Source organism: Xenopus laevis, chromosome 8L (assembly GCF_017654675.1).
Source record: "Xenopus laevis strain J_2021 chromosome 8L, Xenopus_laevis_v10.1, whole genome shotgun sequence".
Taxonomy (NCBI): Eukaryota; Metazoa; Chordata; class Amphibia; order Anura; family Pipidae; genus Xenopus; species Xenopus laevis.
In genome coordinates this window covers 16,176,896-16,196,201 of record NC_054385.1, presented here as the reverse complement: position 1 = coordinate 16,196,201, position 19,306 = coordinate 16,176,896, and the positions used below count along the sequence as shown (strand labels likewise).

General features: G+C 38.8%; 1 protein-coding gene across 9 annotated transcripts in view; it reads left to right on the top strand.

Moving 5' to 3' along the window:
- Positions 1–19,306, top strand: part of strbp.L (spermatid perinuclear RNA binding protein L homeolog) — a 121,786-nt gene that overhangs the window by 48,401 nt on the left and 54,079 nt on the right. For all 9 annotated transcript variants that reach the window (XM_041572058.1, XM_041572059.1, XM_041572055.1 and 6 more), the window contains 2 exon segments: positions 7,539–7,697; positions 13,325–13,542. In XM_041572058.1, coding sequence (XP_041427992.1) covers positions 7,695–7,697; positions 13,325–13,542 — 221 coding nt within the window. In that variant the 5' untranslated portion in view covers positions 7,539–7,694.

Below are 19,306 nucleotides of genomic sequence, written 5' to 3'. Positions count from 1 at the left end.
TTTCTGAAAATCACCTCAAAGCCTCCAATTTGCAGTATATGATCTCGCACATACTATAAGTTACCAAGATAAATCACCCTAAATATGAAGGCCAGAGGTCCGATTAACCGTTTGATACCCAAGACGTACAGGTTTCCAGAAGTGTGTGGCCTTTAGGGGCCACAAAATGAAGAAACCCCATTTGATCTATCATTCTGTCATTTTAGACAGATGTCAGTATGCATAGATTTATCAAATTAAACAGACCCCACATAGAAATAGTGCAAAAATAGTCCAACTCCTCTCCTGCAAAGAAAGCACCCTGTCAGTGTATTATATGGAGTAAGATCCCCTAACTGTACAAAGTTATTTCCTTTTCTCTGTAATAATAAAACAGTACCATGTACTTGGTCCCAACTAAGATATAACTAATCCTTGTTGGAAGCAAAACCAGCCTATTGGGGTTATTTAATGTTAACATGATTCTTTAGTCGACTTAAGTTAATAGTGATCCAAATTACAGAAAGATCCGTTATCCAGAAAACCCCATGTCCCAAGCATTCTGGCTAACCGGTCCCCAGCATTTTGGATAAAATGTCCAATACCTGTAGTTGCTTTTTAAACAACCCCCATTCGTTATTTCATGCCGCAGTTGAACAGACGATGAAAAGGCTTCATAAAGTTGCACAGTGAGTGGTGCCTGTAATAGTCTTGGTGTGCACAAATTCATTTAAAGTAGTAATTAAACTTCTGGCAGGCTGATACCTTAAGTGATCCGCATGGATAGGAATTGATAGGAAGATCTCAGCTGTTCTCAGACCTTTCCTCTTTTGCTGCTTTGAGACTCTGAAAAGTACCTTTTCTGCAGCGATAAGGTCCAAATTGTGATTTCTATGAGCAATTAGAGACGGGCAGTGTTGCTGAGGTTCTAAAAGTAGGCATTGTGATCAATGTGTACAATAAAGCTGCAGTCCAGTGGGAGACCCACAGCATCAGTAACTGGCAAAATTGTGCAGGCATTGCAAAGAGAATTAGTATAGAATAATCTATGTCAAGGCATTGTTTTGCTTTCAGAATAACCATCTATTTATCAATTAGCTTTGACATCTTTGCTCTTAACAGGCATGTCAGAGAATAGTTGCATTGTTAATTTTAGTTTTTTCCCCCAAATACCTAATGTATAAAAAATATCTACACATACCTATAGTAAACTAACTGTAAATCATGAGCACTGTAGCCTTGGACATTATGATTGTCCAATTAGTTATATAAGCCACAATTAAAAATATTATTGCAGGGTATTCCACAGCCTCTAAATAAAAGTTCCTTAAGTCTAAGGCTAAACAAAAAAAATGCAGAGAAACAGCCACTCTGAGTGGATCTGCACCCATCTGCTTAAGCTCTCAGGCTGCGTTGGTCTTGACCTTCGCATTTCTGCACCAAAATCCAGGTCCACTTAGATGAGCCGTTTCTCCACCGCATTTCCGCATAGGTGAGCAAACAACATTGTGTGACTTTAGCATCTGATGGTTTGTCTTTTTCTGTGTGAAAAATGGTCCCCTGTTGTGTGTCTATAATGTCCTTTAATATACTTGGTAGAGAGTAATCATGTTATTATTGAAATACAGAATGTCCAAAAAAAAGGGATTAAAGTGCTGGGTGCTCAACTGGAAGACCCTTCCCTTGCAGGGGGTCAAAGGTACATGTAGATAATAATCGAGAAGCACACCAGTATCTTGCTCTGTGAAATAGGTGCTTTATTTAGCCCATGTGTATCCAAAAAGAAGGCAACGTTTCAGGCCCTTCTGGACCCTTTGTCAAGCCTGAAGTGTTAACATGCTAAAATCTCAATTTAAAGAGTGAGAGGGGAGTGGTATTGGGAAATATACAATTTTTTTCATTTTATAACTGACATAACTTTTGCTTTTGTTTTTTGACAATAAATCTTTACATTTTGTATTATTTTATAACTGACATACCTTAGACGTTCAGTGCTCATATTCAAGGGTCTCCCTACTGTTAGAGGGTTTTATGGCACATAATACACATACGGGGTGCTTGTATTGCAGCAGCTAGTGTGTCAGATGTGAAACTTCATATTCATATTTCCATTTGGGGTTCTTTGTGTGCCACATAGTTGGGTGAATCTATGTATATTTTGTTCATCAAAATGTTCAGTAGATCCATGATGTGCTTATTAGGATGCTTTATGTTGGTATCAAGGGGGTAAATTGCAAACTTTGTGCCGATTGTCAGAAAATTCATAAAAACTGTTAAATTTGGCATGGTCTTTTAGTTTACATAGAAAGGCATGTTTACCCATTTTGGCCTCCTGGCCAATTTGTACGTACTAACTTTATTTTGGGTTCTGTAGATGCTAGATACTTGGTAATTCCTTGCACAATGGGCATCCAACTGTTCAGTGGACCCTTGGCATTCATATTTAGGATGTTTTTTCTTGGTACCTTAGATGTTTGGTAATTAGGGAGCACATGGTACATCTACAGCTGTTTATTGATGCAGTACTTGTATATGATCCATGTATAAGCTCTGCATGGCTCAATGTACATATACCATGGTTACCAATTTGAGTTTCATCAGAATGTGTATTTGTGTATAAAATAAAAATATATGGTTTCCTGGGGTAAACATACTGTTTAAATGTAAAGTATGCCATGTTCTGCTGTAGTGCTTTGAAAATATATTGTTGGGAGTTTTTGATCTATAGAAGTCAGAAATCTCCAAAAAAACTATACATATCTGGTATGTGCATTTTAGAGAGACACGAGGATTTCCAAATCAGTTGAATTTTTGTGCATAAAATAAAATATTTTTCTGGTTTAAATCCCTATATCATGAAAAAAAAAAAAAATTTTCATTGGTATTTAGAATTCTAAATATTTCTCCAGAAGTGGAACTACACAAAAGTTCTGGCAGATTTAGCTCTGTTTTTCCTGAATTTTTTTTTATTTTATATATATATAAATGTCCTAGGTAAGCTAAACATCCCCCCCCCTCAGGAAATGCCCCTAAAGTGAGAGAGCACAAAATGTTCAAAAAACATCTGGCACAAATGTGCAAATTAAATGGGAAATTCTGCCCTCAAAGGGATAATTCACCAGATTATTCCAGTAGAAGAAGAAGGAGGTTAATTCTTATGGTAAAAGATGTTATTTTACAGTGGTTTATATTTTTCTTTTGCTTCTGTTTATTTTTATACATTTTTTGCTGTTGTTTCCATGACAGAACCACTTAGTTTGTTTCAGCACTAAGTCCTGTATCTCCCCCAATAAGTCAATCTCCTACACTGCTTCTACAAAAGCAATCTCCGTATGGTATATTGTGCATTTATTGTTTTGTGTTCTACCTCCTGGGCTTATGTTTTAGTTCTTGTTTAAATATATTTAATCTTTTTCCCCATAGCATGGCAGTTTATTGATGCAGTACTTGCATATGATCCATGTACAAGCTTTGCATGGCTCAGTGTTCATCTACCAATTATTGCCTGTTCTCTCTCTTTATCTAAGATGGAAAATGTTGACAGTAATAAGATAAAATAAAAAAAAAACCCTTAGTTATGGCCATGTTTCTTAATTGAGGTGCCCCCGAGGTGTTACTGTTGTTGCCAATGTTGGACTGGCCCTCAGGGATACCAGGAAAAGTCCCAGTGGGCCCAGGTGTCAGTGGGACCTCATGCTACTAAATATTTGGCCTATTTCATGGCCATTCCCTATTTCTATGAGAACAGAGACTAAATACATGGAATAATAGATTATAGTATGTACATAAAAGAGACTAGGAGAATAGAGGATGAGTGAGTAGAGGAAGAATAATAGTATTAAGAGTGGGCCCCTTGTCTAAGATTAATTGGTGGGCCCCTGGTCAAAGGTTTTTGGATGGGCCCCTGGTGTCCTAGTCTGACACTGGTTGTTGCCGTGATAGAACCTCTTTGTTTTGGCAATAAAACAATTTTTTTGAATGCTCACAATTTTTTGTTTGTTTTTAATTATGTCCCCTTGAGAATGCCTTTTCTACAGAAAGAAGACCCTCCTTAGCTGTCCTCACAGTTTAATTGCTCTATGGCTTATCCATTTAGTTGGCCATCTTTGGACTTTTTTTTTTCCCTCATTAATATTCTTGGATTGGTACCCAAAACTGTAGGTGAGCTATTACCTCATCCCTCAAGTCAATTCCCTTTTATAGGCAAGACAGTAGACTATTAGAAGACTATTATTATTTAGAAGACACTGACTGAAATCCTTCTCCTTTAATGAAACACAAAACACATCCATTTAGTTTATTACTAGCATTTATAATAAGTAATAAAAAGTAACAATACAATCGTTTTTGTAAAACTATTATTTTTTTTTTTTTTTTTAAACTGGATAGAGTCAGAAGAGGCAAATAATTGAAAACATGCTGAGAATGGACCATTCCATAACATATTTTAACTTAAAGATGGACTACCCCTAACAGGAGGATTTATTCTTACTCTCGTACCACATTGTCTTTAAAGCTTTTCTGTTTCTCTATTTCTTTTGACGAGGGCAGAGGGACTGCAAGAGAACGGTCTGTACTTAGACCTTTGGAGAAAGATGTTTGAAATAGATGAGCCTACTGCTGATTACTTTTTGTATGCTTCACCCAACTAGGTTATTGCATATGGCATTTTGTGCAGAGGTTCAGCTGCAATGGTATTTTATTTTGTACCAGCTGTCTGCAACACTTTTTCAGCACCTGATGGATACTCAACAGGTGGCTTAAGCAGAGATGTTATTTTCATTATGGAAAGTGGCTTATCTCCTTCCTGAGCCAGGCAATTGCATTAAAGGGCACTTATCTCAGAAAATGTGTCCACCACCCTCCCAGAGGTTTATTTTCATATATAGTTCCTTACGAAGTGCTGTGCCCTCTGCACCAGGATGGCACTCGCTCTGCAGACGCCCATGCTGGTACACACTTGTACATGAGGGTCATGGCCTGCTCAATATTAGCATACTTACGACTTGGAAATCTGCATTGACTCTCTCTAAAGCACATGTGTGTGCCCCAGCATGGCCACCAGAACTGGGAGGGGGATCCTGGTGTGGAGGCACATCATACGCCAGGGGGAAAAAATGTCCCCTATCCAGTGTGATTTGATTTAGCTGGCACCCTTCACTATGGCTGCTTGCTGTTGCAGGTCCAACAGACCTTTCCAGTAAAACCTGTATCAGAACAGCCCTTGAAACTGTACTTCAAGGTAGAGCGGGTATTGACGCGGATCGCGGGGTTTGCGGGTCAGGCCGCAGTTCTTCTCACTAGTGATTTTTACTCCTTTTTTCTGAACACGTCTACTTCCGATTATGTCACTTTCGGTTTACAATGACAGCACTTCCTGTTTTACTCCTTTTTTCTGATCACGCCTACTTCTGCTGATGTCACTTTCGGTTTACAATGACAGCACTTCCTGTTTTACTCCTTTTTTCTGATCACGCCTACTTCTGCTGATGTCACTTTCGGTTTACAATGACAGCACTTCCTGATTCTTGATGGTCAGCGGGTCCGGGTTGCGAATAAGGTACTTGCGGGTCCAGTCGGGTAAGAATGCGGGTTGCGGGTCCGGGTTGCGGATTGCAGTTTGTGGGTACAGGTTCTAAAAAATGGACCCACGCAGGACTCTACTTCAAGGAGATGTAAATCCATGCTGAAGTTTTATGAATTGCCTATGTTTACTGAGCTGCCTTCTTTTATTGCACCCTTTCCGTCAATGCAGCCGTCACAAAAGGGTAATCTTAGCAGAGAGGTTATCTGTTGTTCCCTGTTGACAGAACTTTCTGTGCCACCTTAAGGCTAGTGGCAGACGGGCAGATAAGTCACCCAGCGACAAATCTCCTCTTCTGCTGGCGACTAATCTCCCCGTACTGCCTTCCCGCCTGCTAAAATATGAATCGCCGGCGGGATTGCTTTGCATTTCCGAAGTTGCCCCAAAGTGCCTTGTCAGGCACCAGCCTTAATGACTGGTTGAAAAACTGGTTGAGTTGGCATTGTGTACACCCTAATTCCTATTTCTGTATGACTTTGTGATAAGGTTCTGGTGTTGTGTCCAGATGTCCGTACCTTAGATTGCTCTGTGTTTTGTCAAGTCTGCTGCTGTTACTGCCTGTTGGTTGCTTTGTGATCTGCTTGTTTTGTCCTTTAATCTTTATTTTCTTCCTTTTTACTTTTTTTGTCCTGTTTAGTTTGTTTCTGTGTCCCATCTGCTTTGTCATCTTTCAATTAGCTCATTACAAGGTATAAATTGATGAACATTCAGTAGCTCATGGTTAGTTCTGATTCTCTCTTCTGTTACTCACGTCATACTATGTGCCCTGACTCAATCCAGACCCCTGGACTATTTACAACCCACCCTAATTACTTTTACAATTTCTACTAGTTATCTCTGTCTATCTGTAACTTCCTAATTTATTATTTAATATTTGCTTTAGATTTTTTATTTTTTTTACAGTTTTTGACTCCAAAATCGAAATGGTCCCGTCTCTGGTGTTTCATTCTGGCAGCTCAGTAATTCTGAACTGTTAAAATTTTGCAACATTTGATAAATGTTTCAAATGTATCTCTGGAGTATAAGCAACTATTTTATCAATGCTAACAGCTGCCGTTAATAAAACGTAGTGACTCTGCTCAGCAGGGGCAAAGATAAGAAATGTATCAACTAAATGTATCAATTTAGAACAGTTACAGGGTCGGAGTCCTCTCTAGAGTCCTGCAGCGGGTCTGGGTTGGCCGCACAAAAGCCTGCGGGTTGCATGTAGAAGTTCCGGTTGCGGGTATAGACGCGGTTTCGTGGGTCTGGCTGTGGGTCTTCTCAATAGCTATTTTTACTCCTTTTTTCTGATCACGCCTACTTCCGATGATGTCACTTCCGGTTTAAGATGACAGCACTTCCTAATTCTTGATGGTCAGCGGGTCCGGGTTGCCCGTCGGGTCGGGTAGTCCAAGCGGGTAAGAATGCGGATCCGGCTTGCGGATTGCAGGTTGCGGGTACGGATTCCAAAAAATGGACCCGCGCAGGATTCTACCCTCATCCCTTTAGAAAGACAAAAGAAGGTGAAAATTTAACTTTACACTTAAATATTAGAAAAACGGGCACACAGAAAATAAAAAGTAATTGGAAAAACCAACTGAACTGAAAAAAGTGTTGGAAGATGAACAAGCGGCTAAATAGGTTTAAACATGGGGGCAAAGTGTTGGATTTATACTGTACATATGGCATTGGGAGAAACACCAAAAATGATACATTTGTCTCAATAATTACTGTGTAAAACACTTTTCATAATATTAACTTATCTATTACAGATAGACACAAATACCAGATTTGGCTAACCACTTGTCATTACAACACCATCATTTTAAAGTAACTCAACCCCCAATGTGTTGTATAGTGAATGGCAGTGACGGCGCTTATGTATAACAAATGAGGCGTTATTTCAAGGCAATATAAATTAGGCCATTAACAGGTAGACTGATTAAAATCCATATTATATTGCAGTGTTTTAAAGTGTAATCTCCCTCCACAGGTCCAAAAAAAAAAGAAAAAAAGAAAAGAAAGAAGCAAATCACTGCTTATGTTGTCCGGAGACTTATGAGGAATCTGTATTTGCACGGAAGCTAGCCCGGGGAAGTCTGTAGAAAAGACGGAAGCAGAGACACAGCACTGACTAACGTATTTCAGCATGGTGAGTGATCATTTCATTTTCTGTTGCTGGAGAATGATTAATTAATGGGTCACTGACATTTTATTGTAAGAAGAATTTATTTGCCTTCCAAAGCAATTAAGCATTTTAATTGTTAGAAATTGAAGTGGTTTGTGATTATTTCCTGACCATATTCTAAAACAAGATTGCCACCATCATGTGTCTGCTACATGCATATGCCCTATTACCCCTTATTCAATGTATTATCCACACACAGAGTAAAATGAGTAGTTTATTTTAATTGCAGAACATTCATTCTCTGCATAATTTCCTTAACATTCCTTCTTTGCATAAATTTAAGGGGGAGCTTGCATTTCTTGTTTGAGTAGGTGGTCCTAGAGATAAACTTTACAAAGTGAAAAGCATTGTACAGGCATGGGATCTATTATCCAGAATGCTCTGGAGCTGGGACTATCAAGATAAGTATTTTTGTAATTTGGATCACCATACTCTACTAAAAAAATAATTTAACACAAATTAAACCCAACAGGATGGTTTTGCCTCCAATAAGAGTTAATTATATCTTAGTTTGGGTCAAGTACAAGGTACTGTATAAGTAATACAGAGAAAAAGGAAATAATTTTTAAAAATTTGAATTATTTGATTAAAATGGAGTTTGAGATATGGTCTTCCCGTAATTCGGAGCTTTCTGTATAACCAGTTCCCAGATAACGGATCCCATACCTGTGTGTGTGTATGTATGTATGTATGTATGTATGTATGTATGTATGTATATATATATATATATATATATTATATATATATATATATATATATATATATATATACATACATACATACATACATACATACATACATACATACATACATACATACATACATACATACATACATACATACATACATACATACACACACACACACACACACACACACACACACACACACACACACACACACACACACACACACACACACAGGTATGGGACCCATTATCCAGAATGCTCGGGAACTGGGGTTTTCCAGATAAGGGATCTTTCCGTAATTTAGATCTGTGTCTTGAAATTCATGTAAACATTAAATAAACCCAATAGGTTGGTTTTGCTACCAATAAGGATTAATTATATCTTAGTTTGGATCAAGAACAAGCTACTGTTTTATTATTACAGAGAAAAAGGAAATCACTTTTTAAATTTAATATTATTTCATTATAATGGAGTCTATGGGAGACAACCATCCCGTAATTCAGACTTTCTGGATAACGGGTTTCCGAATAACGGATCCCATACCTGTATGTATGTATGTATGTGTGTATTTTCCGCATTTTCATCAAGTTGAACCTTTTAACTCTCTTTTAACCTGCCTAACCAGTTGATATATATAACATAAAATGTATAAAATAATTTAGGGATTCACTGAATCCTGGTTTTGGCCTTTTTCAGCAGGATTCTGCCGAATCCTCGAGCCTGGCCGAACCGAATCCTTATTTGCATTCACAAATTAGGGGCCGGAAGGGAAATCATGTAACTTTGTCACAAAACAAGGTGTAAAAAAAAATTATTTTTCCACTTTTTGCAAATTAGGATTCAGGCATTCGGCTGAATCTCATAGTGGATTTGGTGGATCCAAAATAATTAAATAATTAAATAATTTAAAAAAAAAAATCATAAAAGAGAGAGAGAATAAAATCTTCCCAGGCAGTAGGTACTTAATAATTGATAAATACTGAGGTTGTATGAGATGTTACAATAACCACACATCTGCCAACTGAGCTTAATCATACAAAACCCATCCTTTGTAAGGTGCTGAATGTTACTTATTATTATATGCCATGCCATTGAGACAAGTCTCAGGCAGCATATACAGTACTTAGCTTCTAGTGCTTATTTGCAAATATCATTAAAGGCTATAAAAAACATGTTATAGGAACTTGTTTTTTGTAGACCCCCCGATTCCAACCCTCTAAAAAAAAAAAAAAGTGATGTTTGTATTTAAAGAAAGGTATTCTAGAAGTTGCAGATAAATCTGTCATAATTGTATACGTGTAGTAATAAGATACCAGTGGTAGGGGCCTGTAACGTCTCAAACACAGTGCATGATGATCTGCTGCACTTTGACCAGCTATGCAATCCAAACATTCCAAACATAAACATAAGAGCATTGAATCTTTTTCTGAATACTTCATCCTGTGCTGTTTAAGAAGCATTTCTGATGTAAACTAAGACCAAGAATAAACCCGGAAGCCCGGAATATTTAGTTCTTCAGTTCAGATCTCAAGTACTGAATTGGCATTTTCTGAGGGTAGGCGACTTTCTATGCAACCAAATGCCGTAATCTTACAGCATGCTTTTAAATAAAATTTTATTTAGAAAGGGGTCAATAAAAAAAATACATTTTTATAAAAGTATCATTTTGATGCTAAGTCGTTCGTTTTATTTTCTCCTGCCAACATCTTTGTGTTTACAGTCGAACCTTCTGGCTGGCATTGGAAGCCCATCCACTAAAAATGTTCTGGTAGGTTTTATTTCCATGAGTACAGCAAAGGAATTCCAACGTTGCATCGCACTCCACTTTGAAATAAATTTTGAAGATTTCCTACAGTCCTGTGTGCCGTTGGAATTCCTTTGCTGTACTCTGTTGTGGGGCTTGCCGAACCTCTACCATCGTGCACCAGGCATACCGTTGTTATTGATTGGGTGTGCGAGATCCTGCCTTGTTCCTTTATTTCCACGAGTGTCATCGTAAGGAACGATTCCAGTGGTTTTTTTGTTGGTTTCATAGATTAAGCTAATGACATGTAATGTCCACTGGGGTCATTTACCAAGGCAAGGCAAGTTCCATGCCCCTTCATGCTCATTCAGGGAGCATTTCAGGGAGCATTTCTTCCCTTGGTCTTGGGAATGGAAGGGAAAGAAAATCCAGCCGAGGTGCAGAAAGTAGTTACGGTGGGTACAGGTGTCAAGTTAGTGGATAGGTGGCGGACAGGAGGGTGGGGTACCTAGGTGGCTCCTTCCCACCAGACCCTCACGAATACAGCACTGCTGAATGGAGCACGGTAATTTGTCAAGGAAAAAAACCAGTGTGCAAAGTATGTAAATCAGCCCTACTGTGGCAAAACTTCAACCCCCATCACACCCTTGTCGCCTTAGGGCAGAGATACACGTGGAGATTCGGGGAGATTAATCGCCTGGCGACAAATCTCCTCTTCTTTGGGTGACTAATCTCAAACTGCCTTCCCACCGACTAGAATCAAAATCTCACGAGGAAACCTTGGGGCGACTTCGAAACAAAGCACTCAGAGTGCCATCTCGCCGGCGATTTAGATTCTAGGCAGTTTGGGGAGATTAGTCGCCCAAAGAAGGGGTGATATGTCGCCAGCTGACTAAATGTCCCTGAATCTTAGTGTGTGCCCTTACCCTAAAGAGTAATCAAGAGGCATGTGGGTATATAATATATTTAGGATAAAATAAAAAACGCAGTTATATTACATACCCTAAGAGAAGAAAAACTGACATTAAAGTGGTGGTTCATCTTTCAGGTAACTTTTGTTACGTTTTAGAATATAGAATTCTGATATTATTTTTCTGATTTTCTGACCAAAGCACATGCATCGATCCATTGACTTCTTGGAGGAATTTATAGCTTCCATGGCTAATTATGAGCTTTTGAAAAGTACATCCATTTCAAATGAGCTTCCGAACCAGCCACTAAATGTAGCATACACAGCATTGAGATCACAGCACACTAGAAAGGATTGTTTCTGCATGTATCAAGTATATGTTATCTCTTATGTCAGATTTACAGCAAACCTTAAAAATTTACATTCAAGCACTAGACTACTGCACTGTTTAGAAATTTGCAGGAATCCTTCCCGATTTAGAATATGTTCAGAATCTCATTAGTACACTTCTTTTATTTCCACTCTTTGTTTTTATTATTGTTATACAAATTTTTATAATATGCATTATTATTTACTTAGCAATGTTCTGACATTTTCTATTGCTCAGTTTAAGAGACACAAAAAGATAAAGCAGGTAATAGAATAATTTGATTCTAATTGAAGGGTAGAAGCCCTGCTTGCTAGAACATATATTCTATAAGAAGTGTTATAACTGATTCAGTGGGTGTGAGTTTGTAGTGTAGTAGTTTTTAGTGTTGAAGTGTTTAGTAACGACCTCAGTTGCCTACCCCTATTTGAGTGTCTGTGACTTGCTTTCCCTTGGATAGAATAAAATATATATTTCTGTTTAACCTTGAACATTACAAGATACATATGTCTCTGTCTCTTTCTCTCTGGGGCAAATTCACTAACCGGCGAAAATTCGTCAACGCTGGGTTTGCGCACGTTGCAACACTTCGCCAGGCGTAAATTCGCATGGACAAAGCTAATTCACGAAGATCCAAAGTTGCGCACAGGGTACTGAACGCTGGCGAAGTTGCGCTATCGAAAATAGGCTCAGCAGTTCGAAGTTACACTAGTCTTGGCTAATTTGCATATGGCGAGCAGTTAAAGTACAATGGCTGGATATGCAGCAGCAAATACATTACACTACACAAGGCCAGGGAACCTTGATACAATTATATAGAGGTGTAATATGGCCATACACGTGCCCACAGTTATCAAATGTAGGGGGGAAGGAGGGTACACCAAAAAGAAATTTCGATCTTTTTCAGCCTATAACCCTGTAAAAAGGAAAAGACGCCAGCGTTGTTTGGGATTTTTTTTTATTTGAGGAACTCGTATCTACTCTATTGCACTTCGCCTGATCTGAGGTGGTGAAAAAAGTCTGGCGATAGAGGTAACGGTCAGTAAAAAACTTAGTGAATTTGCCTGGCGTTAGAGTGCGAAGTTGTGCCAGAATCTCCTTGGCGGAATTACGCAAGCAAATTTTCGCCAGCGTTAGCCACTTCACCCTTTAGTAAATTTCCCCCTATATGTGTGTGTGTGTATATAAATATATATATTATACACACATATATATGGGCATAGGATCTTGTCCTTTCAGGATAAAGGAATCTGTTTTATTATACCTTAACTCTGCTATTGAAAAAATTTAGGGAGGTATTTACAAAAACAATTTTTTTTAGTAAAACAAAGACAACCATCCACGAAGTGAACAAATTTATCAATAATTCTTCTTGAAAAAGTCAGAGCAAAAAAAGGTTGCAACAAAGCGACGTTCCGGAAACTCGACTTTATTGAACTGACACAACACAAAACCAGCGTGGATCACAATGTCATGAAACATCTTAAGGGACATCTGCCATTAACTTCTACATTACCTTGACAGGAGTATTTTTGGATTTTTAGCAGCTTTGGGGTATAACAAATCTCTAAAAGTTGGAGGATTTTTTTTTCGTCTAGAGATTTTTCCTCTTTAAAAATTCAACCAGAACAATTTAAACTTCAATAAATATGCCCCATAAATCTCAAATAATACTCTATTTTACTTAGGAGCAAACTAGTAAAGTTCAGGAAAACCTTAACCTGCACCCAACCTTAACTTGCACAGATGGTAAAAAAAGAAGGCTGATAAGCGTGAATTTTCTGAGACTGCAAAGCATTGGTGTGCAATGTTTTCATCTCAGCATGGATTATATTGCTACTCTTATTAACATTTATTTATCCTGTCATTTTTGTGTTGTAGAGATCCATACGGTCTTTTGCGAACGATGATCGTCACGTCATGGCAAAACACTCCATCATATACCCGTCTCCAGAGGAGCTAGAAGCAGTACAGAACATGGTGTCAACTGTAGAATCTGCTCTGAAGCAGGTCTCGGATTGGATAGATGAGCAGAAGTGTACAAAAATTGAGAATGGATCTCCGATCAAGAACGAAAGCACTGAGGATAGTTCAACCAAGTAAGTACTTTTAATTTATAACATCGTTCTTTATGCAGCAAATAATTATTATATAGAAATTCTATAAATGCATTTTCTATAGTCGCCCGAAGTGAGGAAACATTAGCGCAGGTGACTTTGCCTTGTAGCCTATGGGGAAAAACGATGAGGCAGTTCGGGGAGATAATCGCGCAAAAGACGTGGCGATTAGTTGCCAGGCGACAAAATCTCCCCGAATCTCCTCGTGTGGCCTTACCCTTAGGGTTCCTGTCACATTGAGTGCTAGATCTGATCAGATAAGGGGTAAATGGAAGCTTTCATTAACTTTACTAATGAATTCTTGTAATGGAAAACAAAGATTCATGCATTCTTTCCACACTCAAATAAGTCATAAATTACTGATGAATTCTGAGACAATTTGCAATTGACATAGTAAGTTAGGTTGAAAAAAGACACAAGTCCATCAAGTTCAATCTTTTAGCTCTATTTCAACGCATTAACTGCTAGTTGTTCCAGAGGAATGCAAAAAAAAACCCATCTGAAGCCTCTCCAATTTGCCTCAGAGGGTGAAACAATTCCTACCTGACTCCAAAATGGTAATGGGACCAGTCCCTGGATCAACTGGTACTATGAGCTATCTCCCATAACCCTGTATTCCCTCACTTGCTAAACACCATCCAACCCCTTCTTAAAGCTATCTAATGTATCAGCCTGTACGACTTACTCAGGGACACAATTCCACATCTTCACAGCTCTCACTGTAAAAAAAACCCATTCAAATATTTAGATGGAACCTCCTTTCTTCTAATCGGAATGGGTGACCTCATGTCAGCTGGAAAGACCTACTGGTAAATAAAGCATTAGAGAGAATATTGTATGATCATCTTATATTTTTATTCATAGTTATCATATCACCCCTTAAGAGCCTCTTCTCCAGCGTGAACAACCCCAATTTGGCCAGTCTTTCTTCATAGACTCATTGGTTTTATTATTTGTGATTTTTGAGTTATTTAGCTTTTCATTCAGCATCTCTCCAGTTTGCAAGGGTCTATAACTTCCCCTAGTAACCATGCATTGATATGAATAAGAGACTGGAATATGAATAGGAGAGGCCTGAATAGAAATATGAGTAATAAAAGGTAGCAATAACAATATATATGTAGTCTTACAGAACAGTGACCCCCATTTGAAAACTGGAAAGAGTCGGGAGAAGACTAATAAATAATTCAAAAACTATGAAAAAAAAATAGTCAAAATGAAAAGTTGCTTAGAATTATCCATTCTATAACATACTAAAAGTTAGGTGAACCACTCCTTTAACATGAAGGGAAAATAACAGGAAAAAAAAACAATTGTATTGCTGCATATACGCTGGTCTTCAATGAAATTAGCTATCACAGCTTTCTTTTTATTCTCTTCTAGATTACAATGTCTTGTAGGTCTGAAGGCATAAAGGAGTCTATTTGGCATAAAAATGCACAGTTTACACAGGGCCGGTTCGGCCACAAGGCAAGGGGAGATTTTTGCCATAGGCGGCACGCAGTGGCCAGTTACTAGGGGCAGCAAAAAAACACCTCTGGTAACTTTAAGAGCCAAATTTCTGTTTTTTAAAAACAGAAATTCAGTTCTTCTAATGCAGCAAGCTCAATATCGCTCACTGCACTAGCGATTGGGCCCCTCCTCGACCCGATCCGACTCTACAAGTTATAACTACGGAGCGGGAGGGGGGCTGGAAGACGCCTGTGTTTACAGGCACAGCTATCTCTTGTCCATAAAGCAAATATAATAAATAGCTTTTTTACTAAAATAAGATTATTTTTTATGTATGCCTTTTCTTTGTTTATGTTACATTAAAGAACCAATAACACCAAAAAGTAAAAGTGTTTTAAAGTAAAATATCATGTAGTGTTGCCCTGCACTAAGGGACGATCCGCGGGCTGCTGCCGCCTGAGGCAGCAACCCCGATGCAGCCCCCCTCTCCTGGTCCACGCTTAAAAGTTTAATGTTGGAGCGGGTCAAAAGTGGCTGCATCGCTAGCGCAACGAGCGCATACTGCGCTTTCTGCACTAGCAGAGCCGAATTTCCGGTTTAAAAAACATAAATTTGGCTCTTAAAGTTACAGGAGGCGGCTTTTTGCTGCCCCTTGTAACTGGCCGTTCACTGCGGTCTGAAGCAAGGTGAAGTGTCGGACTGGCCCGGCGGGATGCCGGGAAAAACCCCCGTGGGCCCCGACCCTTAATGGGCCCCCGCCAGGCCAGACCATTTTCTCGATCAAATTATACAAGAAATATTTTTCCCTTAGGAACGCCACGCAGCGCCATGTGCCTTTTAAGCAGGAGAGCCGACTGGCGCCCTCAAGCAGGAGCGTGCTCTGCGAATCACGTAGGGGGGGCGGCCCCGAACAGTAGTCCCGTGGGCCCTGGGCCCCCCAGTCTGAAACTGGAAAGGTGCTTATCTTGCCTCATGGCAGGAACGGCCCTGACTGCACTGGTAAAATGTATGTGTTTGCTTCAGAAACACTACTATACTTAATATAAACAAGTTGCTGCGTAGCAATGGCGGAAATTGAAAAAGGCTATATGGCACAGCTTAAATAGTGGAACAGATGAAACCATTATGTTCTACGGAGCTTATCTGCTGTGTAACATGAGCCTTTTCTCCTTTGAATGGCTGCCCCCATTGCTACACTGCATCATATTTGTATTACTTTAAAACACTTATTTTTTTGATACTGTTCCTTTAAGAATTAAAGGTACAGCCTTCAGAAAACTTGTGAAAATAACGAAAATGTTAATGAAATGAATTTGCAATCATGCTTTAGGTCACAAACTTGCATTAATTTGATGCTTTCCCAATGTTTGCTAGGTCAGTGTGCCCTGAGGAAAGGATCATATTCAGTAGCACAGCTTCCAGCTTTTTGGCTGTTTTCCACATGTTTTCAATTCCACATTATAAAAGTCGTTTGGGAACCTAAGGAGCTGATAATCAATCTCTTAAGTGCTTCTCCGGTCAAGTGAAATAGACCTGCAGAGGTTGAGTTGCTCCAAAGAATTATATCCAAGTCTGCAACTGGCTTTATCTAGTGGAAAAATCAGCCTGCAACTCTCATGTCCCAGTATAAGTGAGAGAAGAGCAGAAATAGATAACCCATCCTTCATCACTCTGTAAGCAAGAGCTATGTTTTTTCTCTTACTAGAGTACATTATATCCTTTGGGATGGCCAACAGAAAAAAAACCCTCTTTTTAGCCGGAATTCAGCAAGGCAATAGTTTCTTAATTTGTTATAGCTCTAATCAGCGCTCTAACCTATTTTTATTAATACTACAATATATTATTATAGTCATGATGTAATATTAATATATATTTTTTTTATTTTTTTTTTATTTTTTTTAGAAATTCTCGGTTCCCTTAAAGTATACCCTCAAATTTTAAAGATACAGATACTCCATAAAATGTGGCAGTATTTAACATTTTTGCCAATTTAAGGTTAGAAAGAATCCTTATTCTACCTGAAGTTTGATGCACTAAAAAAATATAAGTTGCTTACATAGTAAATTGCATATTCTATCAAATAGTCCAAATAGTCAATCACATGCCTTATTTGGCACCTACAGGAACATGTTTCAATGCTTATGTTGCTCCCCAACTCTTTTTAAATTTAAATGTGGCTGATGGGTAAAAAAGGTTGGGGAACCCTAGCCTAACGTGACTTACCAGGTATGCTTCATATTGTTCAGGAATGAAAAGACAGTCAGTTGTGTTTCTAATGAGCCCATACATTCACCAGTTACACTGCCCATGTTCACTGCTCATCCTCATCATGCAGCAAATTGCAAATCTGTCAAGAGAGCACTGCCCTAGCAGCTCAGTGGAGACCTTTATTTAACATCTCCCCGACCCACATGATTCCCCTTTAACACGTGTCCCTCGACTCTCCTGCCTTGCATATCCTAGATGTGACATAAGCACAACTCTTTAACTCTTTAGATTTGGTTCCTGAAGAACAAATGTGCAAAAAACATGGCACTTTTCACCTAGCACCCCTGTTTGTAATGAGTTCTTAGTTGATTAATTATTTGCAGAGTTTTAATCTGGTATAGCACCTATGGATTTGAGGAAAGCTGATGTCATTCCAATATTTAAAAAAGGATTACGATCTCAGCCTGGCGATTATAGGCCAGTAAGTTTGACATCTTTGGTGGGCAAATTATTTGAAAGCTTGTTAAGGGATCGCATTCAAAATGTTGTCCTAGTGAATGGCATTATGAGCACCAATCAGCATGGCTTTATGAAGGAAAGGTCATGTCAGACAAATTTGATTGCTTCTTATGATAAGGTAAGCAAGATGCTGAACGGGGGGGGGGCAGTAGATGTGATCTATTTGGTTTTTGCCAAAGCGTTTGATACCGTGCCGAACAAGCGACTGCTTTCTAAACTAAGGTCTGTTGGGCTTAATGAAGTTGTTTGCTCATGGATAGGAAACTGGCTACAGGATCAGTTACAGAGGGTGGTTGTTAATGGGACATTCTCTACTTGGAGTAAGGTTCTTAGTGGGGTCCCTCAGGGCTTGGTTGTGTGTCCATTTATATTTAACTTGTTGATTAATGACTTAGGGGAGGGTATTGTAAGTAATGTATCAGTGTTTGCAGATTCCATCCAGGATGCAGCATCCATATAACATAGTAAGTTAGGTCGAAAAAAGACACACGTCCAGTTCAGGTTCAACCTTTTACCTCTATTTTAACTTGGCCAGTCTTTCCTCATAGCTGAGATTTTCCATACCTTTTACCAGCTTAGTTGCCCTTCTCTGCACCCTCTATAATTCAATGATAACCCCATTTGAGCACGGGAGCTCAAAACTGTACAGCATATTCTAGCATATATAAGGGCCTTACCAGTGCTCTATAAAGTGGAAGAATGACCCCTCCTCCCGTGGCTCTATGCCCCTTTTAATACAGCTCAAGACCTTATTTGCCCTTGATGCTGCTGACTGGCATTGCTTGCTACAGACAAGTTTATCATCTACAAGGACTCCAAGGTCCTTTTCCATAATCGATTTGCCTAATGCAGTCCCATTAAAGGGATAAGTGGCTTTGATATTTTTACATCCCAGGTGCATGAATTTACATTTATCAACATTGACTCTCAGCTGCCACTTAGCTGCCCAGATTGCCAGTTTGTCAAGATCCTGTTGCAAGGATGCCGCATCCTGGATGGAATTGATCGGGCTGGATAGTTTTGTATCATCTACAAACACTGATGCATTACCCTCCCTTAAGTCAATAATGAACAAGTTAAAAATAAAAGTGAAAACAAAACTTTACTTGTAATACCACTGAATATGCCTGTTTGCAAATCCCTATCCTGTGTGCCTAAGGAAAAAGCATAAGGCTGACACAGCAGATGAGCCTTGTTTTAGTGTAATAAATAAATGCTTTAGCACTGCTTCCTGCAGACTAAGCACCATCCACCCCTGAGAGTAACCTGTTATTCATAGCTCAGGTAGAATAATCCTCCCAGTGCGATGTTGTAATTTCTCTACATGATGTAAATAATAGCCTTGCAGTTGGTATTGACACTGTTTACCATTCTACGTCTGACAAACTCTTATGCTTTGTGTGCAGGTGTTTCTTATAAATGTTATAATGATACCTTTAACAATTGTAAAACGTGTGTGCATTTGATTACCCGCACAATTACATGTTTTCAATGAAAATGTTGAATAGGTGTTTTATGCTGACATTAATATATAATTCCATAAACACTGCACACTTTTTTTTGGAAT